This window comes from Ambystoma mexicanum, chromosome 4p, assembly GCF_040938575.1.
Source record: "Ambystoma mexicanum isolate Mex_15411 chromosome 4p, UKY_AmexF1_1, whole genome shotgun sequence".
Taxonomy (NCBI): Eukaryota; Metazoa; Chordata; class Amphibia; order Caudata; family Ambystomatidae; genus Ambystoma; species Ambystoma mexicanum.
Genome location: NC_090927.1, coordinates 307,299,354 through 307,325,006, shown reverse-complemented (window position 1 = coordinate 307,325,006; position 25,653 = coordinate 307,299,354). Strand labels below are relative to the sequence as shown.

Here is a 25,653-nt window from a genome sequence, read left to right as displayed (position 1 = left end):
ACCTCCGGAATTAGGTAAAGGAGTGTGCCCTGCCTGGGCCTGCAATAACCTTTTGGCCAGGTCATCTGTTCTTTCCTTGGATAGGATCAGTTCTCTTTTGAGAGCGTTAGTCTCCTGGCGGGCTGAGTGCACTTCTGCCCGTAATTCCCCCAAAAGCTGGGCCAGCTGATCTGTCTCGGAAGTCTCCATAGCGCCCGGGTGGGAAATTGTGGGTAGGCTTTGCGTTCTGTCACGCTCACCTGACTCCCACGGAGGCGCAGGTCTGGCTTCGAGTGCTGATGCTTCTTCAATGGTGAAGCGCAGGACTCTGAAGATGGACTCACTGGCTCGCAGGAATATTCCCCTGTGCGTAAAAAAGGGAGTATTACCTACTGACGGAATAATGCTCAAGCCTCCCACTCCCTTCCAACCCTCCACGATACCCTTCCTCGATTCCCCGTGAAGTCTCACCTTAGGGTCAGGAAGGATGAGCTCTCCATCCTGCTTCTGATGCAGGGGCGCGTTGAAACCCAGTTACTTCACTGGATCGAGGTTTGATGGGAGTTCAAATAAGCTTGACTATTCAGATAAGGCGCTGTAAGAGTTCTGTAGCAAGTTCAAAAGTTCAAGCTTAATAATAATGTTCATTGTCTTATTGCAGCAAGCGCTAACGCTTATGTCTTTTTCCCCTTAGGGGCCGGGGTTCGGAATGCCGGAGATATGGCGCCGACCCGAAGTGAAACGTGCAGTTCCAGTAAATAACAGGTAAGTTCTGGATGAGCGTTCGGGTAATGTCTTTGCATTCGCTCATTCAATGTCTTTGTCTTTTTTCCCCATAGGGGCCGGGGTCCGGAATGCCAGGAAGCGGCAGGACCCGAAATGAAATGGGAATTACCCAACAGGTAAGTCTTAGAAGGAAACTGAGCTTTTCCTATTCACTTCCTTCTCTCACCTTGTGTTCTTGTCTTTTTCTCTCTAGGCTCTGGGAAATGGCTGCGGATCTGGATGATCGCTGCTGAAGATGGAGGTGCCCAGGAAAGGTGAGTGAAATGCAGCGCTGCAGCGATCGAAGCAAAATGCTTTTAAAATGATGTCTTCCCTTTCAGGATTGTCGGTGTGATGTCTCCGTGATGCTGCTTTAGCAGGTAAGGTCTTCTTTCTCTCCAATTCTCTCTTAGCAGGTGACCCATAATGCTGACAGGCGTGGCTGAAGTCCAGAAGCAGGAGCTGACACGGTGAGCGTCCAGCTGCGAGGAGCAGAACAACGCGAAGCGTGAGTTGCTGATCGGGTGTGGTTTAAATAGCTTTGGAAGAAGTTCCAGGAATGTATCCTTCCACCCATCAGGTATGTATCCTTCCCCGACCACACCCAGGGAAAGTAGTCCCATAGGTAAAGTAGTTCCATTCAGGCCTCAAGAGGGCCTGGATGTAGCAGCATGGTCTGCATCAGGTAAGTGCACATTAAAACACTTGAACACATGTCTAGCTTTATGAGCCTGGCGCCTAAGGCGCCAGGACAGGGGTCCAACATGAGCCTGGCGCCTAAGGCGCCAGGACTGTGTCCAAAGGGCCCCAGCTTGGGCCCGCTGGCACTCTCCTGGGGGAAATGATGCCTGCCTCTGGGGTTGCTGGGTCGGACCTGGCTCCTTGGAGGTAGGCATCATGACAGTGGCTTTGTCATTCCTCCAAATGGTTGGCCAAAACAAAACAGGGTCCATTGCTATATAGAAGGAAGTTTGTCTCATATTTAGTTAATTATAAATCAATTATTTACCTGTGGAGTGAAGACTTCAGAAATGTGACTTCCATCGTGTCTATAATTTTAAACTTGTATGACCCCAGACACCAGCCGAATAGCGGACAATACCACATGTCTTTGCTTTAAACACTTGTAATGCTTGCACTACAGATTGACTATCTTGGTTCACATAGAAATTTAAGACGCCCTTATTTGATTGAGTAGAAAGTGCAGCGGTCTTAACAACGTGACTATTCCAACAACAATTGTTTGCAAAGCAGATACCTAAGTAGTCAATACCAGCTACCTTAACCAATTCGGTATCATTGAGAAAACAAACTATATTTAGAAGCCTTACTCTCTGGAATGATTAGAATATTAGATTTAGACTAATTTATAAGCATTCCACTTTCCGTTATTAAAATTCTATAGCCAACCATCATTTTAGCAACCAACACAGTGTTGTCCATGTACATCAAAGAAGGAATGAAAACCTCCTTCATATGTGGCACATCGATTGTTCTTGAAAGAGCTTTATTAAGCTAATTGATGTACAGATTAAAAAGTAAAGGCACCATCACACACCCTTCTTTAACCCCTTTAGAGATATTAAACAGCTTGGTACTTTCCCCATTCGGGCCAACTAATATGGTAGCAGTATTGTTAGTGTGAAGTTGCATGATCAGATTGAATAGGCCTGGTTCAATACCTAAATTAATTAGGGTAGACCAAAGACATGTGCGGCATACTCTGTCGAAGGCCATAGAAAGATCCATAAAGAACATTTAGAGAGAGCCATATCCTGCCTCAATATATTTTCCCATAATCATTGCTAGCTTTAAGCACTGATCCGAAGTGCCAACCACAGTTTTGAAACCCAGCTGAGTGTTTTTCATTATATTTCCAGACTCTATTTATTAAAATAATCTATGTTTTAGTGCAGTCCCTAGAAATTCCAATGATATGTTGGTTAATGAAATTGCCCTATAGCACTGCGGGGGATGTTTGTTTCACTTTTTAAAAATGGGAGCAGTTGTACTTTTAACCCAAGACCTTGGTACCAGTCTGGCGGTAATCACAACGTGAATTGTTTTATTGAAAGGGGAGTCCAGAGTTCGGGGAGAGATTTATAGAGATACAGAGAGTTTTCTATTGATATAATTACCATAACATCCTTCATATCTAATGGAACTGTTAAACATAGCACAGAAAAATAAGATGAAATCTCAGAGTCCTGGAATCCTGGAGCTAATACATAGATTCCACTAAAGTAATCAAGGCATGGGTGGTCAGAGATTGTGCCTACAGTAATTTAAGTCGATGCAGTATCAGAACTACCATTAGCTATCAACTTGTAGAATGTTTTTGTATTTCCTGGGGCACACAAATATTGTAACAGGGCCCATTTCTGTGCTGCATACTGCCCCTTGGCTTCCTTAACTGCTGTCTTGCCAATCATGTGTGCCCTTATGATCTCACTTTGCTGTGAGTCGTCAGAAGACAAGATTGTAAACTGGCGCCTGTTTGGCTTTCCTACACTCTTGGTTAAACCATGCATGTCTACCTTTTGACACCCCTACATGTGACTTAGTAAATAAAAGATTAGTAACTACACCATTACATGAATCTAAACAATTAACAACATCTGTGCCATCTGCTTTCAATCGTAGCCAACAATCAAGAAAAGTACCCCCCTTCTTCACAAGTGAATAATTAAAAGAATTAGTATCTGTGCAAGGGAATAAGCACATAAGATTGACGTAGTTTCTATTGCAAACTATAACTATAAAGGTTGATGACTACTTGCTGGCCTCTTAATAATGTTCATATCCCAAACCCCCTACCAATCACAGTTCCTCACAAAACATAATCAGTCGGGCCCTGGGTGCTCCTACAAGTACCCCTACATGGAGTATCCGATATTGTATACCCATTTATTATGCAAAACCCATTTTGGACTGGAAGCTTATTTAAAATTATCCTTGTGTATTAGTCATATGAAGTCCTTTGAACAAATATGATCATGAACTCCCCAAACCTCATATTCAGAACAATCTAGCCTGTGATCTAAAGCAGAAAACCCAATTATTTCATTAAAATCCCCACCAATACAAACAAAACAGGTCGTATAGTTGCATAGACATGCCTCATCCACAATCTTAGCCAGTTCATCTGACACTATACAGAAGGCCTGTGGTTTGGATTTAGATCGTTCCCAACACTTACATGCATGTATTAGAACAGCAATAACAGTCCCTTTAGATTGAATAATCAACATTTGGACTTCAGGTATACTACAGGGATGTATGTCAGCAGTTAATGGGGGACCAGTAGCAATGCATATTGGTAATCCACTCTTCGATCTTCCTCTTACCAATAAAATTGCTGGGGTGAAGAAATTAACATAACCTGGACGTACAATCAGATTGAGAGTCCAAGTTGCTAGAAAAAATATGTTATCAAAGTTATTTATAAATTCACACCAGCCATTGTCCATTTACTTTAATTTAAGGCCAGGAATGTTTAAATATAACAAGGACCAGGTCTCTGGATTAGGCTTCTTTGGTATATCATTATTATAGCAACCCACTTCAACAGGTGCCGATTGACAATCTGTTGCCTCAAAAGAGCCATTTGGCTCTCTGGGCAAAGTAGAGCCATAAAGGGCACCATGTTTTTTGAAGCATTTGTAGTTCCCTTACAAGCACTGGAAATAAGTCAATCCACAAAATCAAGGTGAATAAGAAGCCCAAAACAGTTACTAAGCTCAATCCTCCACTTCTAGTGTTCATAAAATATCCCTGCTGAAAGCGATGGTGACAATCCAAAGAATTAATAGAGTTGGAGTTGGTATGGACATTAAAAGCCCTGTATGCCTTCCATAGGTCATATCCATCAGTCTTGGGTGAAGGTTTATAAAGGAAGGCCAATGGTAGAACTCTAATTCCACCAAGTTCATTATTTAGTGAAGACAACCTCAACCTACCATGTACAATGTGCTGGTGCCTACAGGCAACCACCACATAGTCCTCATGAAGATGTTTCTGACCTTTCCCAAGCCGCCCACTCACCTAGCCATTACAGTATGGTGTCCAGGTTCAAGGGTGAGGCCAATTTTATTATTAGAATGAGTCACCTTCAAAATTAGGGAAATTGTTGTTTCAGCTTAGCTTTGGCACTCGGCACAAGACAACTACAAGGGTTGAAGCCGTAGTGTTAGATGAAGAGTAGAATACATCAAAATTACATTTCCTTGTTCCTGCCTTTGTTGGTTGGTTTGTTGGTTCAATATTGTAGGTTTAGATGTTTTCTGGTAGCCACTGGTCCCCAATTTACCAGATTGAATGGACTGATTTTGACCTCATTTGTTCATACCAGTGAGAGCAAATAGTACTTTTCAGCTGTACCTTGAGAGGAGCCTTCCTTTTGTTTACTGTCAGAGACCTTATTGTGATTAGGTGAGGATCTAAATAAGCCAGGAGTCTCTTTATGAGATGTTTGTTTTGAAGCAATCAAGTCGAGCATGCAAACATCAGCATAACATATGTTACTATTCAATGTCGCACCTACGTCGCACAAAGAATGTATTCTCAACGAGATGATGTGGTATTTAGTCCTAAAGTAATGAAATGGTACAATGACTGTAGGGGAAGATATTTTTGATCTGGGGATGAATGACCTGGAGCCCATGAGTGCACAGACAGATCTCTTTGACTAGCAAGCCGTGAGTCGAATTGCTTCTAGAAAAAAATAAACCACAATACAATTAATCATAAAAGTAGCCATATTAACTGTAAAAAAAAGTTTTTTTTCATTGCGTTTTGAACTTGGGCACTTTGATCCCTCTACACACTACCTCCAACTTCCCAACTTCATTGCACATGCAGTAGCATATCCCCCTGACTACGAAGCCTTCAGGATGATTGCGATCGCAAAGCACACATATCTTCAAGCACAGCATGTTATATCACTTTACATCACTATGAGTTCAGTGCCATCTTGGGAGTGGCACTGAGTACCTGCTCAGCTCTGAATGTGAATATTGCAACATGTTGGGTGTGGCCAAAACCTTGCACGTTAGCAGTGCGGTTTGTGTCTAGCGCCTCAATATGGTGAAAGTTTGTCTTTATGCACATTAGTAATGGGGAAAAAAGAAATAGACTTGTGGTAGTCTGCTAGCTGAGACAAAGGGTCTTTGTATCATGGCAAATGGTGCAGTGTGTGTGGACTGTTATTACAGATGTGGGTGACAAGTAGTGCAGCGGATGCTTGATCTGCACTGCCGAAGGACAGCCTCCCACCGTGTCTCTTCTGCATAAGTATGAATTTCGACCATACATATGCAGAGAACACAAATAGGCCTCATTATAAGTATGGCGGTGCAGCAAAAATGGCTGTAAAGTTGCTGTAATTGTTTTACTGCTACTTTTCCAATTTATCACTGCCACACCATACTACAGGTTATGGCTGTAAAGTGGCGGACTTACCCTCAAACTCATCAGATTTACCGCACAGAATTACAGCTCAAGGTAAATCAATTGAACACCCCCAGGGAGTCCTATGGACACTAAAATTGGTGACTTACACCACTGACCCACCACTCGTGATCTTGTGGTAATGCCACAGGCCTGTGCGGTGGTAGCAGTGACTGGTTGTGTGATTTACTGCCAGATTACTGCCAAACTCGTGATGAGGCCCATGGTTTGTTAATCAGGGTGTGTTTTGAGATCTTGTACTTAACAAATCCCTTGCCTGTTGTATATGATAAACATAAAAAGACACTATTGCTAATTCAAAAGCCTAGTAAATCTCAGTTTTCAGCTGTTTGTTGATTATTTAATTATGTCAAAATGCTTCCTATATTGATGTGAGTTCCTATTTCTGTTCTGCAGATTGCTCTGTGTTTCTAATGCATTTTGTGTAGCATGAACATTCTTTATTTATTTTTATTTTTTTTATTAAGTGTCTTTGGTCAAATTGACCTTTGCACTAAAAATTAAACCATATTGTCACATTACAGTATATAGAAAAAAGAAAGAAAAAAGTGAGCATCACCTAATAAAACAATTCTGTCATAAAATGCAAACGGTACATTTGTTCACTTCAGTTAAATAAATACGCAATTCGCCTCTTATACATTACAATAAAACACTGAAGGACTGCAAATCCTCAATTGTACAGTGCAATGTTAAAATGAATTCATTGTCATTTCAATCATATACCCATGATGTTTGCCCTTTCTTGTTTGATATTAATTATGGATCTGTGCTTCCTCTGTTCCTACTATCTACTGCAGGGTCCCCACTTGATATATCCAGTCTTTTTTTCACCAGCAGCCATATGTGGTAGCTCCTGCCGCCACTACCATTGATTCTGCTCCATATAGGGAACTCCAGAACTGGTTGGATGTGTTGTTGCATATTTCATGAGAAGCCTTTGCGTGTGCTCTGATAAGTGATTTGCACTGTGTGAGCAAATGCTGTGATGTGTCCAGTGCTTCTTCACAGGCGCTTCTCGCTGTCAATACCCAACCATGCCCCTGTGTTTGAATATTCCGACAGTATTTCCAGTCGTAGGCTCAGTATAAATCGCACAAGTGCAGGCATGTGTATTTGTATTAGGTATTCCCTTCGGACGTCTATATTCATTCCCTGGGTTGAATACTGGGCATGTTTGCGTATGCTGGATAGATGTTCGATGGACTGTATGCGATCATAATCCCTCAATTTCCTTTTGAAATCTGGGGCGAATACTTCACCCAATGGTTCAGGCAGTCCTTCCATTCCTATGTTCACACAGTGTTTCAGCACTAGTCCTTGCATGTCCCTGTGTCCCTGTGACTTATGCTGCGCATGCAGATCAGACTATGTTGTTTCATTAAACCTAATAGGCTTTCTTTCTTTTGCCAGTTAATGTGTATTATTGCCCATAGACTGCAATTTTCCACAGTGTTACGATGGACTTTAGGCTTAAATGCAATCGTATGGCTTCCATAGGCACAGCTGTAGGTAATCCAATCATCGATCTGAGTACTCTATCCTCCAGCCTATTCAACCTTTGCACCCCCTCCTCTGGAAGGGTCTCTAAGGCATACAGTATCCCAGGGACAACTGACACTCTATAGGCCATTAGCTTTGCCTCCGTAGTCCTTCCCCCTTTTTTGTCAGTGACATGTTTTAATGATAGCCACTTAGTCCAAGCCGCTGCAATAGTCACATTGGCGCGGCAGGTACTGCTAGCATTGGAGGTTATGTCCATGCCTAAGTATGTATAGGCATGGACTTGTTCCAAATGCTGTCCACCCAAGTGCCATGTGCGTGTAGCCCCCCGCTGTGTCCCTTTCCCAATGACCATAATCATGGTCTCTTCAATATTTATGCAAAGACCATTTAGATCAGCATATTCTTTAAGGGCATCAAGTGAACGTTGCAGTCCCATTGGGGTCTGGCCAAAGATAACTGTGTCATCTGTGTACGTGATGCAACGTATCTTTGCATCACCGTATTGCGAGGGGAAGTTCTGTGCAACTTTCAGAGTTTTAACAAAGTCTGAAACATATGTGTTGTACAGTAGTGGTGCAAGTACACAACCCTACTTCAATCCTCTATTGGTAGGAAGTGTCCCTTCGCTGAGACATCCTCACCCTAACTGTAGTTTCACTGTGTAGCTTCTCTATAAAGTACTGGACAGATGGATCCAGACCCCTGTCCCTCAGTTTGATCCATAGTCGTTCCCTGTCAACAGAATCAAAAGCTGAGCTATAATCAACGAAACACATGTACCGTCTGGATTCATGATTAAGCAATGTGTCAGAAATAAGAGTGAGGAGTTTGTGCAATTTTCCTTTCTGAATCCTGTTTGTGTGGTGTCTACAATGCTGTTGGCATCACTCCATGTAGTGAGTAGCTCCAAAAGCAGCCGTGAGAATATCTTAGAGATGCTGCCTTGCATTGCTAGGAGTCTATAATTATTGGGGTCTTTGGATGTTCCCTTCTTGTAAACTGGTATAAGTATCGACTCCAACCATGTAGAAGGCAAGCACCCCGTCTGACATTCATGTGAGAACAGGCCCCTCAAGAGTATTGCCCAATTTTGTGGGTCCTTCTTTAATATGTCATTGCTCAACCCTAGAGGATTTTAACTTGTTAATTATTGAGGCTATAGTAGCCTGGCTTACGTGTGACCACACTAGGGACCCCATCTTGGATTCATCTTCCAAGCGCGTCTGACTGGTAGTTTTGGCCCACTACATATTCTTGATATGGGCTGCCCATTTGCCTTCAGAGATACCACACAACGCCAGGCTGACTTTTGTGGATCTAAAATTGCGCAAGAGAAACGAGAACTTCTTAGTATCGTGAGTCCGGAGCAGGTTTACTATGAGTCGCCAATTAGTAGAGTGTTCGCTGCATTTATGCTCACGCAGCCAGTTCTCATATGTATTTCTGATTGTTATTTTTACCCTGTGTGTGATGGATGTTATCGCCGCGATGCCCAAGGGCTGCTTTGTGCACTTTATAAATGTAAGAAATATGTTTGCTTCTGTTTATTTCACGATTCATCTTTTCTTTCTTTTGGCTATCTCTATGTCAAACAATACTCCACTTCTACCCCTTTGTGTTCCTCTGCTTATTTGTTTTGGGCATTCATTTAATATCTGTTTAACACATTTTTCAATTCCCATTCATGCTGCTCAAGTAAATCTGAGCTTGTCATGATATCAAATCTTAACCTGGAGTTGAGTTTGTCAATGTTATGTATGGACAGCGAAGTCTATTTCCCTGTAAATTTACAATGGGATTTTCTCGCAGGCATGCCCTTTGCCCATGGAAGGGTAGCTGACATTTTATGCTTAGGGCAGCATGATTGCTTATATCAATGGGGCTGACATTTAGTTCAGGTAAGTGTTTCGACATACCAGAGTTTACAAAAATGAAATCTGTGCAGCTGCTATGTGCACCATTAGACCAGGTTTGGATCTGTTCCCCGCTGCTCATTCTGATCATATGTAGGTCAAACTCCAGTAGAGATTCCCGCCAGGCCTTTCCCTTAAGCGGTGCTGCTTGCCTTTTGCAAGGACCTAAACTGGACTCGTCCGAGTATGTACAATCTACATTGAAGTCACGGGTTAAAATCACACCCGCCTTTGGGGTAAAGATTACACCAGTTCCTCAGCGTCTCTATGACTGTAGCCCTCAGAAGCTTTGTGAGGTCTCACTAGAGGGATCATACCGTGTGACTAGCAGCATTGAACCAAAGCCAAATGGGGTCTGCGTTAGTGTGGCACAGATCATATTATTGTGTCCTGCTGTGTCGCATAATTCTGTTAATTTATATGTTGATTTGGCTCCTATACAAAGGCCACCCCTTGGGCGTCCCTTAACACTGGCTATCCCCGACCTAGAGACCACATTGTACCCATCCAAGTCAAATGGTGTGGTCAACCAGGTTTCCTGCAAGAGGAATACCTGGGCCCCTGTTATCATCTCAAGACCACATGTGTTGCTGTGAAAGGAGTTATATCCGCTGGTATTCCAGGAGATCACCTTGAATGGGGTCAGTTCCTTAGAAATAGCCCGTTCCTTAGGAAGGCTTCAACAATGGCCACCCACCGGTGACCAGCAACCCTCGATTCTTTGCACATCCAGCCTATAGCCCATTGCAGCTAATTGACCATATGTAGTATTTGTTGCCCCGCCCTATTCCCCCATATGTTTCACTCCTCACCAGTGGGCGGAACACTGCAAGCTTGAATCCTAGATCTTTAAAGTCTTGTGCATAACTTAGAATACATTCCACTAAAATTGGTCTGGTAAATGGCACAATTAACCAATTTGCAACACTGTGTAAACATGGGAGTGCAAGTGTGGTAATGTTTTTTGATGTAACAGTGCATAGTTCTTGAATAATGTGGAGTCATTCCAGTAGCCAACTTCTATTAAGATAGGCACTCCAAGCCGTCAGCGACAGTTCCACAAATTTTATGTATCTGGTATCGGAGTAACGTGAGGTATTTGTTGTTTACAAGGTGCCCTGATTTGTTGGTCTCTTTGTAGGGCTTCCACCCATGATAGCCAGGTTCCAGGAGTATTACTAGCTGCTTCAGGCATTTGGATTCTTCTGCCTTCATCTGTTGGCAGGCAGCCATTTGGGTTTGTGTAAGTTACTAGTCTCCTGGTTTGTTTGCCGATCTTAGCTTTAGCTACTGTGGCGGGCTGGATCCTGTTTTCCTTGCTCAAGATAGTTGACTTGGTAGGACTAGTGCTGGGAACCACCCATTTGTCCATAGGGCCCTGCAGCATCACCCTCCTTACATCACCATTTCCCAGCTTGTTTGTGACCAAATGTAAGCCTGTAGCCTTGATTAATGAGGGCGTTATGGTGGGCTTAGACAGGCCTTGCTTGAGGCTTATTTTCCTGGATTTGGCTATCAGCAATATACTCCTAGATATTTTCTTCTTTGTTAGTTGTTTTATGAGGCCTGGAGATGGTGGAGGGTTTAGCATTGATTGTTTGACGGACAATGCCATGGTAGCCTGTTCCTCTGTCTCCGCCGTCACTCTGACTGTGTCCACCCTATTTCCCTCTGTCTCATTAGTTTGTGTGGGATCAATATGTATTGTCACAGTGTACGGGGGTAGGAAGGGGCGTGCTGCAGCCATATGTTCCGAGCCATGGGAGGCAGTTACTGGGATTTGCTGTGTTTTTCGGGAAGTTCCTTGCTTAGTAACCAGGAGAACCTTTCCCTAAGAGCCAGTTTGTTGTGCTCCATTGAATGCCTCTGTATCATTATAGATATTGCTGCTCAATGCTCTGGTTTCTTCCAGTACTTTCTCCATGAGTTATTTTGCTCCACTCTGGTCCTCAGCAATATTTGAGCAAGGTGTCAATTTTAGATTCTAGATTTTGAATTTTATTGAGTAGGCACCTCTTCACAGGGGTTGATTTATCCCTGGTAATCAGGTTTATATTGGGCTGTCACAGTCGGAATCATAATCTCTAGAAGTGAATTCAGAAGACGTAATCAACTTTTCCAAATCAGGCGTGGCTGAAAGTGCAGTTCCACTTACATTGTCATGATTACCTTTCCCAATGCCCATTGAATTACTGCATAGATTAATGCAGTGGTTCAATAATGAACCGTCATTGTCAGTGGCAAAGGAACTTGGTGAGAGGTTTATTAAAATGGGCTGTGTGCCACCTGAGGTTCCTTCTGTCTCTGTTGTTGCTAGGTTCCTTTGAGCGGCTTGTGTCTCCGGGCACGCTAGGTCCAAATAAGTTCTTATTTTAGGTTGTGTGGCATCTGGTAGGCCCAGTCGATCCTTTTCCCCTTTCTTTGGGCATGGGCTGGGGGTCCGCTGGGTCTGTTTTTCCATTTGTCAGGTTGCGCACTCGTTTGCTTTTCCGCTGTGTGTTGCTGCATAGCCCGTAGAAGTGTTGCTTTTGTTTCTGCATTTTATGGGTTAAGAATGAATTAAACTTCCTTTCCCAACTAGTTTCTCCCAGCCCAGGTTTTGAAACCCGGAACACTTAGAGAGGGGGAAAGGAGTGTGTAGTAGAGGCTCAGGGCCAGTATCCGGTGCAGAATTAAATCAATGCAGTTTATGGTCGAAATTCCTACCAAATGCCTGTTTTCCAGGCCACTTATCCTCTTTTTCTTTCTCGCTGCTCGCAGTAATCCAGGTCTGCACGGCTCCAGCTCCGATGTTAGTGCTGCATTGCTGCTGCTAGTTGGTGCAGCATACCGCCGTCCCGCCGGCCCTGGAGATCCTGGAGATACCAGACACACTGCTAAACACTGTGCACGCTCCGTGCTTCTGGTGTGATTTTGTATTAATGTCCCGCCTCCAAAGTCAATGAAAGGGAAGAGAGCCTCCTGCAGCACCCTCAGCACCAGACACACTGCTACACACCACACACGCTCCGTGCTGCCAGTGTGATTTTGTATTAATATCCTGCCTCCAAAGTCAATGAAAGGGACGAAAGCCTCCTGCAGCACCCTCAGCACCAGACACACTGCTACACTTTTTATGAAAAATAAGAAAACCAACAAGCACAGAGACCAGAGATTTTGCGTCAGATAAACTTGTATACCTTAGTTTATGGGGTGATATGTGAATCTAACTACCTCCACCTCTTCCCCCCTCCCTGCTGCCCACCCTCGCTCCCTCCCCTTTGTTTAACTAGCGCCTTGATGCCTCAGGGTTTTGCACATTCTACAAATGCATAAATAAATAAATAAATAAATAAATAAATAAATACATGATGTGATGGTGTCTCGGAAGTCAAGTTTTTCTATTACACTCTACTTGTTGCTCTTTCCCTGTAGTGCTTCCATGTGCCATACTCTACGCTCACCATGTTTCTCAGCACAGACCAGAAAGAGCGAGATTCGGCTACTGCATACCGTGAGTCGCATATGTGGGTCCTGTTTGGTTATGGTTTCTTAAGTGGGTGTTTTGTTTGAGGAGTTACCTAATTCATTTTTGATTCCATGAGAAATGTATGACAATGTTTTCATGAACATTGATCCTTATCATAAGAGTTGTGTGATATTTACAACTATAAAGGTGTGAAGTGCCTGATGTAGAGCTGTGGAGGTGGAACCTTTGCTTATGTCTTGGTAATTAGCTACTCCACTCGAGGAGAAGCGACGTCCTGTTGCAGGCTCGATAGTTGGGAAGCACAGCTCTAAGAGTTCCCCTCTCACTGACATGCACTATTGGTTTCATATGCTCAGCCTCAACCACTCCTGTGGATGGATCACAAACCACCTCTTTTAGTTTCCGTCTTCCTAGGTCTGAGAAAGGACGAACAACTGGACCCTCATATTGTTTAAAAAAAGGACAGGCAAACAGCTTTAGAATTATGGAAATCAGGTGATGACCTGAAGGACACAATGGATGTCGACTCTAGTTGGAAATCTAATGAAGTCAATTACATTGGGACACATTGCTGTTACAAGGGAGTGGGCGTTAGTATTGCATGTTTCTGCAACATCCACAGGGAAATGAATACTACATTGTCAGTTCTCACCTGCTGTAAAATATGGTAAAATACAGTCAGTAGCAATAACTTTAATAACGATGCTGGTGCTTCTGTGTTCCCCATTCCCATAGAGTCCTATGGGAATTACAAATTACCGGCACCTGACTTTCCGGAACGCCGGGGTTGTAATAACCTGGTGTTACCGGAAAGCCCGGTGCCAGTAATTTTTTCGGGTCTGGCAGCAACCCGCTGGTATCACCAGCAGTCTTACCGCCAGCCCCATAATTGGGCCTCATTATAACTATGCCAGTCTGAAAACAACGGTGCTGGTAAGTTTACCGGCACTGTTGTTTCCGGACCGGCATATTACAGGTCTGCCTGCCAGAGTCGCTGTATCCGGCAGGTCTGACCCTGCCGGGCACAGCGGCCACGGTAGGCAGACCGTCACGGAAGCACCGGCATCGTTAATAACAGTGTCGGTGCTCCCCATTCGCATAGAGTCCTGTATGAGAATGGGGAATTGCAAATTACCGGCGCCTGACTTTCCGGAATGCCGGGGTTGTAATACCCCGGTGTTATCGGCAAGCCAGACGCCTGTAATTATTTTCGGGTCTGGCAGCAAAGCGCCGGTATCACCGGCAGGGTTACCGCCAGACCCGTAATGTGGCCCATTGTTTATGAACCCCTTGGTTGGTTGGTCACAATGAAAACACGCACACTTTTGTTACATTAGCTTCGAAAGTTCAGGTAAAGCTGTGTATGCTGTAATCTTGTGCTTGCATTTAGGAATGACCATGGAAGTGCTCGGTACTCTAATTGGAGCAGCTCTCCAGGGACAGATTGTTGCAAGCGCTCACACATCTGATCATTGCATCATAAGTAACGTGACTGAGAATCTCACAGAGACCAGCACAGACCTCTCTGTCCCGCTGCACAACCAGACTGAACTGTTGCACTTTCCAGACCTCCAATCTCATGCAGTAAGTACACTTTGCAAAGATTGTGCGTGGCAATATTTTCTGATGCAAGGCAACTTTCATTTGAAGCAATATTTACTTTTGAGACCCTTCAACAAGATGAAGTCAGGTATATTTAGCACACAGGTGTGAAACATGGACATATTGCCTCATCTCGTTGTGCATGTCACTTTTATTGTTTTATAAATGAGGGCATACTTGATGCTTTGTTCATTTATTGTATTAGACCAGGGTAGTTAAATAGAGCACAATTAGTCATGAGAGGTAACATAGTTCCTCACATTGCAACATGGGGACAGCAAGTGAGGCCTGGGTACACTTAAATGCTTTGATGGACAATATGTGTGCACCATGTTTCAATGTGCTTCCTAGTACAGGATTTTCAGCGGAAGCAGTGTCACACCTCAAAAACAACGTCATCTATGGCAATGACCATAGTACAACAAGTAAACTTCTAGAACACAAAAACGCAACTGTTGGGACATATGGAATTAGATTTTCAAGATGATTGCTCTTTTTTAACTTTTGGATCCTGAACTGGCTAATACTGTGGACAGTTTCATGTAATCTCCCAGTTTTCAGCAAACAGTATCTCCCAGTTTCTTGACTTTGGAAATAATAGAAGACACTTGCCTACCATGTAACTCTAAGAACCTTTAACAACTCTGGAGCTTGCAATTTATGCAAATTGACAATAAATACAACATAAACATTCCAATATGGAGTTTGAAAATCGTGTATATCAAACAATTCATCAACTTTCAAACTCCATATACAATCTGTGTAATAAAATGCATCTGTCCTAAACATTACATTTGTAGTACAGTGCGACCACTTAAAATAAGAACACGGCAACTTGTTTTGTAGAATTAAAAATCAAGATAATAGTAATGTATTTCTTACATAGCGCTACACACCCATAGGTCTCAGAGCGCTGAAATAACAGAAGACATTATTATCTCACAGAGTGTTACTCAATGTATTGACCTTGGAAGGATGAAAGGATGAGTTGACTCTGCTGGGACTCGAACCTGCCACAGCAGGCCGCACACAGATATCAGGGGCAAGCACTTAGCTCATTGTGCTATCTGAACAGCTAATAAATGTCCTTTGACGCTTCACTGCATAGACCAGCACCAAGAACAAGATGTGGAATTTATTACATTAAGGTGCATTGTACACGTTCAAACTCATCCAAGAAGAGGACATACAACACCCCTGTTTAGACAAGGAGGAGCAAGCTGCAGGTTAAGGTTAAAATCAATCGACTAAGAAATCAATATGGATTCAGAACTGTATGTATTTATTGGAACATAAAGAGAATTTTCTCCCTAAAAATGACTCGGGTTACAGTTTGACGCTTGGCAGGTCACACAGAATGGGTCAAAGGGCAAGAGTGCAAAAGGTGCTCAGTCCAGATGTGTTAGATGGGGAGGGAGATAGAATTTACGCGTTGGAAGACGGATATACAGTCTGAAAATGTGTTATTTTTCTGTTTCCTTGATGGGAAGTGTCTTGTAGGAAGAATGTATTTCTGAGTCTAGAAGCACAGGCTGAATGCTTGCTTGATTTCTCCTTTGTGCCTTGTGGAAGGTGTGCAGTGTTTGAGCTGTGTATGCTGCTCATGCCGCCACAAGTGGCAGGTTTCTGTGCTGCATAGTTTGGTTTCTTGTGTGTTGCCTTGAATACAATGCAAAAAGCTTGGAATCTGATTTGTGTCCGAAAGACTGGTGTCATGCACTTTTCTTTAAGTATTGGGGTAATGTGATCCTGTTCCTTATTTCTTGTGATCAGCCATGTGGGAGCTTCGAAGACGGCTTTCAGAGAGGATACTGTTGGGTCAGGTACATTGCTGAGCAGGGTGCTGCCCCTTTCAATGAAGGACAGCAGCCGGGCCTGCAATTATTGAAAAGGTTTGAGGGTTGCAGGTATTTCCTGAATGTTTCCTTTATTGAAGGCTCAATTGAGACTAATTTGTCTGAGATTTCCTTCAGTCATGCTTCTTAATTTTTAGGTTGTCTTTGATGTTGGTGCTCAGAGGCTTTGTGCAGTCACTGCGGGTGGGGGAAAGCCCTCAAGTGTAATACTGTTGAGCCAGGTGTGGATCTTATGCTTAAATATGCCATCATTGAAAAGGCAAACTATGTTTTGGTTAGATGTTGCCTAATACAGATAGGGAGAAAGAGCTGGATACCGTTTCAGGAGGAGCTTCATCAGTGGATGTTTTCGGCAGACCACATTCAGAGGTATAATTTATTGTCATCATTGTATGGATTGATAAAGAGGTTTTGGCTATTGAGCAGGACTCTTATGTTTCGCATATTTGGTTAAATGTCATTGGTGAGAGCATGAATCCCTAGGGATATTTGATGCATCTGGGAGTATGGGGGATACAGAGGACTCTACTGAAATGAACTGGTGTTTATCTGAGAGAAAAGAGTGACACCATTGCAATACTGTATCAATGATGTTCATGTAGATGGCAGAGTGGAGAGCTTAAATGTCAGCACTATGGAAGATATCAAACTGGTCAAGGAGGATCAGAAAGCATGGGTCTCCTGTCTCTGGTATCTTGAGAGAATTGTCAATTACTCGGACTGTGGCTGCCTTTGTGCTATAGCTTTAGCAAAGCATCAGCTGGTTGTCATGAAGAAGCATATTATTATCAATGTGTTCTTCCAGCTGAACAGAAACATCTTTTTGAAGAATCTCTCCCTAGAAGCGAAGAGCAGTGTTGTGTTTGTTATTTTTTTCGGGTTCATGGTGACGTCGTTAAGAGAGTAAGGAGCTGTCTGTATTCGTTAAAGATTTGAAGGTACCGGTTCAGACATGGAATCCACAATGTCTAAAATTGGAATGAGAGCCACTGGGAGGAGTTTTAATGAGGGTGGTTAGAATAATGACATCATCGTAGGATGTTACTTTGATGCAATCTAAGACCAGGGACTAAAAGGTTTGCTAGCTAGGGATGTTGCATGGTTGTACATATGGGTCATTAATGTGGACATTCGAGAGATCGTTTTTTTTCTTTATTAGGGTTAATCTTTGCAATTCATATTTGGTTGATTTTCTTAGTGAATGAAGGTCTGATGATGATGGACATGGGCTTTTTCAATGTTTTGAATTTCTAAAAGATTGCTTTACTCTTGGTGTTGAGTTACACGTTGGATTTGGCTTGATTCATGTATCGTGTGTGAGTGAAAGGGGTTGCTTTGATGTTGGAGAGTTGATGGGGAAAGGGATTTGCATCAGGTTTTCTTTGAGTTGGCTTATTTTCCTTACGTTTCCATTGAGTTTGTGTATTTCAAGGAAATTAAGGTTGATCATTTAATGTCTTGGTAAAGCGAGCGTGACATTCAGTATTCCGGCGGTGGCTGAAGTGTAGAGCATTCGCCAGTGTAACGGTATCGACTGAAGGAGAGGGGACTATTGAGATGAGTGCTAGATGAAAGGTGTGGATGAGGAAGTACTCGCATGAGCTGGATGTGTTCTGAATTGGTTGGAATGTGTGTAGATGTGTGCCATGTAATTTTTTTTATTTTTTTTATTTATTGAATATAGTTGAAGTTATATCAACTTTTTCAATTTACAATTTATAAAAATAGAAAAATCCATAAACATCAAATCCAAGTAACACAAGTATTCATTAAGGTTTAAAAGATGCTAAAATATCAACAAGTAAAGAACTCTTAATTTCATTCCATGTTTAGGGCTTTTAAAAAGTTGATGGTTGCAATTCTTATACTCATACATTCAGTGGCTGCCATGGCGATCCATCTATTTCTTGGGTCAATTTGTGCAAAGTACGCAAAGTGGTTAGCAAAGTGCAGTTTTCTCAAGGTACATAGCGCAGGACAGTTCAGTAATAAATGTTGTAGAGTTTCAACGATCGTTATATTTTTGCAAAACCTACACCAGTTCAGGTCAGAGGGAATTTGCTTTCTTTTTGTTTTAACCTCCCGAGTGGGCCAGATGTTAAACCGCAACCGCAGAATGGCCATTCTTGTAGCAGCAGATGGTGCCAAACGTAAATACGCAGCTATATCCTTATAACGCTTGGGACCAAAAATTGCAGGATCAAAGTCTTTGTAGGTTAAGCACTGAGTTCTTGTATCAATCCAGTCTATCATGTATACCTTTTTCTTGGCTTGCTCTGGGTGAAGTACCAGAAGTTCAAGTGATATATCAGCGTTCACCATGATAGATAATATTTTAGAAGACCAATGTCTCGGAAATTTTTCTGCAGAGCTAAGCAAATAGCTAGAAATAGAAGATAACGTGGAGGTATCACATGGGGCTAATATACATTTACGAAATAGGGCACATAGACGCCAGTTATATATGGCAGTTAGAGAGGTTAATCCCAATTCATAGCGTATCAGCACTCCAGGAATACACTGTGGAAGATGTAAAATTGCACGCCAAAACTTAGCTTCTAGTACATTGAGAAAACCTGAGGGAACAATTAATGTCTCTAAACCATAAAGGATAGTTGCCACAACATTCTGATTCCAGTATGTAATGGCAGCTTTGATAGAAAATTTGCCATATTTAGAAACAATTACTCGAGTTTGACAGATTGCCGTGACTAGCTTATGTTTAATTTTATTCAAATGTGAGTCTAGCGTTGGACAACCATCAAAAATTAGGCCCAAGTACACGTAATTTGGTACTATCATTATGGGTATTCCCTCAATTTGCCATTCTAACAAGTGTTTACGTAACCCCTTCGGGACATATGTGACAATTTGTGTTTTTCCAGTGTTTACTACTAGTTCATTTTCTTTAAAATATGAGCATAGTGCTGCCAAAAGGTTACGTAAACCACTGGGAGTTTTAGACACTAAAACCAGATCATCTGCATACCATAAGGCACAAATTTTTACACCATTCAGTTTGGGAGCATCAGTTATTATTTTGCTAAAGATCCAACGTACATCGTTAATGAAAAAATTAAACAGGGCAGATGCTAAAATGCACCCCTGTTTCAATCCTCTAGATGTTGGAATTGGGGATGAAAGCAAGCCCTCAAAATTCAATCTCACATAGGGCCTCATTACGACCCTGGCGGAAATCGCGGTGCAAAATGCACCATGGAGCACGGCGGAAAGCTGCCGATAGCGCCATGGGGGTTGGCGGATTTTCTGCCCCATTCCGACCTTGGCGGGGCGGTAAATCCCCATCCCCCATTTTACCCTTCCCCATTCCCATTTTTGCCCCATAGGGTATAATGGGAGTGGGGAAGGCGTTAATTACGCCACCGTTAAATACGGTGGCGTAATTAACAACAAGGTCCCGTAGCGCCATGGATTTCTCCGCCCGGAAAAACCAGGCGGAAAACGCTCCATGGCGCTACGGGAACTCGTAGTAGGGCGGACGGGTCCGCCGCGAATAACGCTGGCGTAAACCCACTCCGCCAGGGTCGTAATGAGGCCCATAGACTTTAGTGTGTGAATGAAGGGCAAAGATAATATCAATAAGAGTTGGAGGACACTCCGCTTTGCGTAACTTATCTATGAGTTTTGGTCTTGAGACCGAGTCAAAAGCGGAGTGAAGATCTATGAACGCAAAATATCTGGCTTGTCTCTTATTAACTGCTTGTTGTCTTATAGCATTTAAAGTAATTAAATTAATGCCAGTACCTAGTCCTGCAACAAAACCAGTTTGTGCTGGGTCACGTTGAAATGCTTTATTTGACCAAGCATTAAAATCTCTTAATACCAACCTAGAGAATATTTTGCCTGGAACATCCAATAACGTTATTGGACGATAGCTCTTCGGGTCCATGCGATCACCCTTTTTATAGATCGGAATGATCACAGAAGAGCGCCATGAGTCAGGAATATTTTTGGTTTGTATGATGTGATGGAAGGTATTGTTCAAAATTAGTGCCCATTCTGTTATATTTTGTTTGAGCATTAAATTAGTAAGGCCATCCAGACCCGCTGCTCTAGATGAGGAAGATGATTTGATAAAATCATGAATAATAGATCTTGTGCAGTATAAGTCCCACCCGTTCCCAGAGCTACTGTTGTACCTATAACCATTCATCTTATAATCATCATATAGAGCAGCAAAATGTGTGACCCACACCGATTCAGATACTCCATTGAGTTGTGTATGCCCTTGAGGTGATGTATTACATTTGTTCAACAAATCCCAGACCAGTGCAGAATTTTTGTTACGACAGGCTACCAAGAAGTGTTCGCTGTCTATTTGATACATAGTTGCTCGCCTCAAACGCACCCAATTTCCATATCTCGAAGCAGCAACTTTAACTGCCTTAATTTGATCAATCATGGGGAGTTTGCGACATTTTCTGATCTCTCTTCTGTAAGCCTTTTTTCTTTCGCAGAGAGCTATATCAAACCTGTGCACATGCCTTTTAGGAGATTTACTATGAGTGGGATAGAGATTCGCAAAGGTGCTTAACACGTCTATATACGAGCCAGTCTTATGTAGACGGTGGTTGTCTAGTATAGCACCATTCAGGGCTAGTAATTTATTAACCGACCATTTGAAGCGGTTTTTACCTCTATTAACAGATACAGATTGATTATAATAAGATGCAGTTTTTAAATGATTTTCAATTTTGATCGCCCAAAATAGTGCTAAAAGATGGTGATCACTGGATGGCTGTTTTACTATGATAAATTTGGTGGTATTCATGAAAATGCTATTCTACATACAGATGTAGTCAATTATAGATTTTGAGTTGCCTCTCTCCCAGGTGTTCATTGGGGGAATATCACCTATAATTGCACCATTTGCCATCTTTAAATCGTGATCTTCCATATAGGAGATCCATCTTGCACCCTCATGATTCAACTTTCTAGTGTGCGAATCAAAACAAGAAAGGTTCAGATCACCGATAAGTAGGATTCCAGAGATATTTTTTTGTGCGGAAATATACTCGAAGAAAAGGGACAGCGTATCATAGAAACAATCATCATTAATTTCTGCCGGATTTCTGTAAAGGTTAATAAGTGCGTATGTGTGTGATTTAAGAGAGATTTTAACCAATTGCATAAATTTGTTTGGGGCTTTCCAAGGAGATATCTTTAAACCTCTACTCACTTTCACCGCAACCAAAAGTCCAGCTGTAGGTCTACCTTTATCAGCTTGAACTGCTGGTAGCAGAATAATCTCATGGTCATCCCATATAGGGGGATTTACTAGCCACGTTTCTTGTAATGCCACTATATCATAAGTGTTTAATTCATTGTTTATAGTCCACTGCAAATGAGAATGGCCTCTAGTATTCCAGCTAGCAAGCGAAAGATCAGTAGTGGGCGTGACTGCTCGTGGTTATGAAGGATAATTACAAGATGCTCTGGGGTCTGATGAAGAGTCTTTAGTGCAGAAATTGCAGACACAAGATGGTGCAAGGCTGGTACCTACGACAGATTTGTTATCACCAATCTCCTCAGATTGCTTACGTGCAGGATCAAGGGCTAATAAAAAGCCAAGATTGAATAGATCCATTCTGGCGTTCCACAAAATATTACGGACAAGTCCAGACTTTATCCATAATCTAACAATGGAGAGATTTTTGTCACACAGAAACTCAACTTGATCCACATCAGTGGAAGAGATGGCATCTAACCCCTCAATATCTCCAAATATATTTAGAACACTAGCACGACATAAGTCGTATTTCGGAAAGGAGCCATCACGACACTTCAAAATAAGAGTGTGGAATTGATTAAGTTTCTTTGAAAATGCAATATTCTCATCATTTATGTAAGGTTTGGTACCATCATTACATGCATCAGAGTATCTCTTAATGTTTTGTTTTGCACAAACTTGAGGCCAATTCCTTTTACAATGAGCAGATTTAGAATTCATGCAAGTATCTGATCTACTTAAGAGTAGTGAAGCTTCGGTTTCAATAATTTGAGGGGGGTTATATATTTGAGAGGGTTGATCAATGGTATGTGAAGCTTCGGGCAACACCTCTGAGATTTTTTTTAGGAGATAGGAGTCTACCGCAGCTCTTAAGGAGCTTAAACGGTCTTCAACTCCCACTGTAGAAACAACAGAGGGAGGTAACCTTAAACGGTCTTCAACTCCCACTGTAGAAACAACAGAGGGAAGTAACCTACTAGCAGCTGTATTAATAACATCACATTGAGTAGGTAATGATGTTTGTGCAGCAGGAAGGGATTCTTTTATTTGTGTGTTATCAGGCTTAAATGTTAACAGATGTACCAACTCATTCAAGGGATCATACATAGGGGGTGACCTTGAAACTTTCTTTAAAGCAGATTGAGATGTTGGACAGTTGTCTAACATAGCTTTAGCAACAGGAAGATTTTCGGCTATAGTGGCGACTTCGCTATTCGTAACTACATCGCGACTATCCATAGGGGCTGTAACACTGTGTACAGCAGTTTCCTTCACCGGCAAGGTTTTTTTATTTCTTTGTGTGGCTTTGAATGAGACAGAATTTGTCTTTTTGTTGTTCACTAGTGAAAACCCAATTTTTCGTAGGTTTTGATTAGCGCCACTCTTTTGTTTACCGGCGGCAAATTGAGCATCACTCTTCACAGGAGAATCCACACTAATCCAAGACTCATTATTTTTTGAGGACACAATTTCCTCCACGCATTCAATTGGGCGGATAATTTTAGAAAATGTTGGCAAAGCTGGGGGAATGGTCAAAGGGTTTTGAATTAAATTTTCTAGGTGTGAGAGACGTTGTGTAATGGGTACCCCAGAGTATTCATTTGAACCTTGATGGGATAATATATGTGATTCTAGATGAATTACTCTTTGTTCCAGGTTTCCTAATGAAAGACTTTTAGCACATTTAAGTGAGGTGTCCTTCATCCAATCACTTATATGGTCTAGTTTAACAGATTGAACAGCTATCTTCTGATCTAAAGAGTTGAAAAGCTTAAATAACGTGGACATAGTAGTGTTAATGGCCCCCAAGGTAATTTCTAATAAGGCAGGATTAGTCGTTGTGGCATAAGATTGTTGATTTCTGTCATATGTCTGACAGCGGCGGGGGGTCGGATGCAAAAAGGACACCTCCTCGTCGAGTCTTATTGAGTCCATGGCGCCTGGTTGTGCACAATCAGTCATTATAGAAGCTCTTGAGCTTTCTAAATCCCTGCAATCAGGAGAATTTTGACAGGGAGAAGGTGTGGATTTGTTTGGACTGGCATATCCCACGTCTTCAATAATTACTGAGGGCAGCGAGACATTCCTGGTCAGGATATCACATGCTACATTATGGCTTTCAATTGTCGTGTCTTCTATATGAGAAGTCGACTCTTCGACTACAGTAGCAATGGATTGAACAGCTCTGATAGATTTAATAGGAAGATGAGGAACAGTTAGTATAGTTTGATCCGAAATAGTAGAACTCAACGGGCAAATAGAAGTCTCGTTGTTAATGGAGGGATATTGATTTGGAGGTTCATTACCTGGACAACAATTCAGAGGCTGTGGGTTCGTAGCAATCTTAACCAGAGATGCCAAGTTAATCGGATCAGACATTGCTATACCACCTGACTTTAAGTCATAGAACTTGCGAATGTCAGGTTGAGTGGGAGTTTTATTAATAGGGGTTAAAACAATATTTTTCTTAGAAATACGAATTTGACTTTTGGACTTTTCCTGTGATTTTGGGATATTTTGGTTGACGGGAGTCTTGGAAAGCAAGGCTAGATCCGATGAACTAGGCATAGAGCTTGGGGAAGTAACCATAGGGTCTCTGGTTATCTCCGATGGCATGCCTGTTTTTAAGGTATACATGTAATGATTTATTACAAAAGCGTTAAAAGCGATGTGATTTTCTCAATTATATGTAAAATAAAACAAGGCACCAACTCAATTAAAAATAAATGCTGGTAAGATTCAACCATACAGCTATTTGGGAAATAACCGATTAATGTTAGTAGGTGCAGCGGCAATAGACAGTATCTGGGGCAGGATGGTGTTAAGCCACCATCCGCCAAACAGCCGCTCAACAGCCAGTAGACTTGACGCCACAGGGCTTATCGCCGCGAGGGTGGTTGGGCCGGCAATTTGTGGCCGGTACCAGTCACGTGATGCTTCACGTGTGCACCGAAGTCCCCGCCTCCTCCAGGAAGCAGGGGGAGCAGCAAGAGCAGAGCTCGCAGTGCTGCAGGTAAACGAAGAAATGCACACACGTTGGAACGTTTAGACGTTCAATCCACAAAGCGCTCCTCCAAATAGCTTCAGAACACGCCACTCGGGCGGTTGGGCCGGCAATTTGTGGCCGGTACCAGTCACGTGATGCGTCACGTGTGCACCGAAGTCCCCGCCTCCTCCAGGAAGCAGGGGGAGCAGCAAGAGCAGAGCTCGCAGTGCTGCAGGTAAACGAAGAAATGCACATACGTTGGAACGTTTAGACGTTCAATCCACAAAGCGCTCCTCCAAATAGCTTCAGAACACGCCACTCGGGCGGTTGGGCCGGCAATTTGTGGCCGGTACCAGTCACGTGATGCGTCACGTGTGCACCGAAGTCCCCGCCTCCTCCAGGAAGCAGGGGGAGCAGCAAGAGCAGAGCTCGCAGTGCTGCAGGTAAACGAAGAAATGCACACACGTTGGAACGTTTAGACGTTCAATCCACAAAGCGCTCCTCCAAATAGCTTCAGAACACGTAATGCTGAAGAGCATGGCACTGCAATCTGTCCAACCCAGTAGGTTTGGCCGCACCCATTGTAGGTCAGTCTGAATAGAGAGGAGATGATTGTGCACATTGTGTTCCCTTTGCTGTGTGTGTGGGCTGAGAGAGGTTCGTTGCAGGGGTCAGTGAAAAGAGTAGTTCTACGGATACCTATTTCGTGGTTTGGGGGCTTGCATCACATGGGTGGTGGAAACCTCTGGGGTAGCTGTTACTGAATGTGGAAACTGTGGCCACTCACATACAATAAACACCATCTGCAACATGTGGCTGACAATCTTGTTTCATGCATCCACAAGTACAGTTCATAT

General features: G+C 42.6%; 1 protein-coding gene across 1 annotated transcript in view; it reads left to right on the top strand.

Moving 5' to 3' along the window:
• The window catches only part of MFSD2B (MFSD2 lysolipid transporter B, sphingolipid), a 599,687-nt gene that overhangs the window by 291,344 nt on the left and 282,690 nt on the right, over window positions 1-25,653 (top strand). Inside the window, exons 5-6 of the mRNA XM_069605873.1 lie at window positions 13,047-13,125; window positions 14,492-14,685. Coding sequence (XP_069461974.1) covers window positions 13,047-13,125; window positions 14,492-14,685 — 273 coding nt within the window. The remainder of the gene's footprint in view (window positions 1-13,046; window positions 13,126-14,491; window positions 14,686-25,653) is intronic.